This window comes from Austrofundulus limnaeus, unplaced genomic scaffold (assembly GCF_001266775.1).
Source record: "Austrofundulus limnaeus strain Quisiro unplaced genomic scaffold, Austrofundulus_limnaeus-1.0 Scaffold1669, whole genome shotgun sequence".
Classification (NCBI taxonomy): Eukaryota; Metazoa; Chordata; class Actinopteri; order Cyprinodontiformes; family Rivulidae; genus Austrofundulus; species Austrofundulus limnaeus.
Genome location: NW_013954071.1, coordinates 3,112 through 4,080, shown reverse-complemented (window position 1 = coordinate 4,080; position 969 = coordinate 3,112). Strand labels below are relative to the sequence as shown.

At 41.0% G+C, this 969-nt stretch overlaps 1 protein-coding gene across 1 annotated transcript in view; it reads right to left on the bottom strand.

Annotated features, from left to right (window-relative positions):
• lrmp (lymphoid-restricted membrane protein) overlaps positions 1-772 on the bottom strand; it is a gene marked incomplete at its 5' end in the record, with an annotated part of 38,526 nt that extends 37,754 nt beyond the window's left edge. Inside the window, 1 exon segment of the mRNA XM_014033227.1 lies at positions 592-772. Within this exon segment, the coding sequence (XP_013888681.1) occupies positions 592-772 (181 nt within the window).
• Between the last annotated feature and the right edge of the window lie 197 nt (positions 773-969).

Sequence of the window (969 nt, the reverse complement as noted above, 5' to 3'; positions counted from 1 at the left end):
CCCTCCGGTCCCCCTTTTTAAACAGGGGGACCACCACCCCAGTCTTATATAAAACATTAAAAGTAAAAAGGAGTAGAAACATAGCTGAAAACAACAGAAAAAGCTAAAAGGGAACAGATTGATAGCTGAAAAATCAGCTAAACAGAAGCCAAAGGAAGCTGAAATTAGCACAAAGTGTTAAAAAGCAGAACCAGAAGAAAAGTTACAGATTTATGAACATTTTGAAGTTTTTAAAGATGTTGAAGAGCACTTCTTTCATTTTCATTGAGAAAAAAAAAGTCAAAAAAGCTAAATGTCTCTAAAAGTTTAAGTTGCTGAAATACCAAAAAGCAAAGCTGGAATGTGCTGAAGGAGCTGAACATTTTCAGATATAAATTACTGAAATAATACAAAAATCTCACAATGAAGATATGCGCCAAAAAACGTACAGAAAAAAGATCAATTTGAACATTTTGACTCAACATTTGAGTAAATAACTTACAGCCTTAGGAGTTAAACTTACCGAGGGTCAGCTTGATCCAAACCTAATCTTAAACCATTTCATAAAAACGGCCATACTCTGAGCCGAAGCCCCCGGCTGCAGTTTCCTACCAGTTACTGCGGCAGTCATCGATCCACTCCCTCATGACGGCGTGGTACGTGTCCAGGTCGATGGAGACGTCTTTGTGTTCCGGGTCCAGCATGTTGCACAGCTCCTCCAGCCCAGTGTCTTCGGAGCTGCGACTGGTGGTGTGGCGGAGGTAGTCCACAATATGAGACACGTACACTTTACCTGCAGGACAAGAGAATCAGCGTTTTAAAAAGAAATCAGCACTTCTTTTTGTGGGATGGTCGTGACCTATGGTGTTAAGAGCTTTTGGGAGAACATTAAAAGACTGAGAACATTCTAATGCTGCGTTCACACCAAACGCAATTTCAGCTTCAAAATCGCAGCCAACGCTGAAGTTGGACGCTTGTGCACTTTGAGGT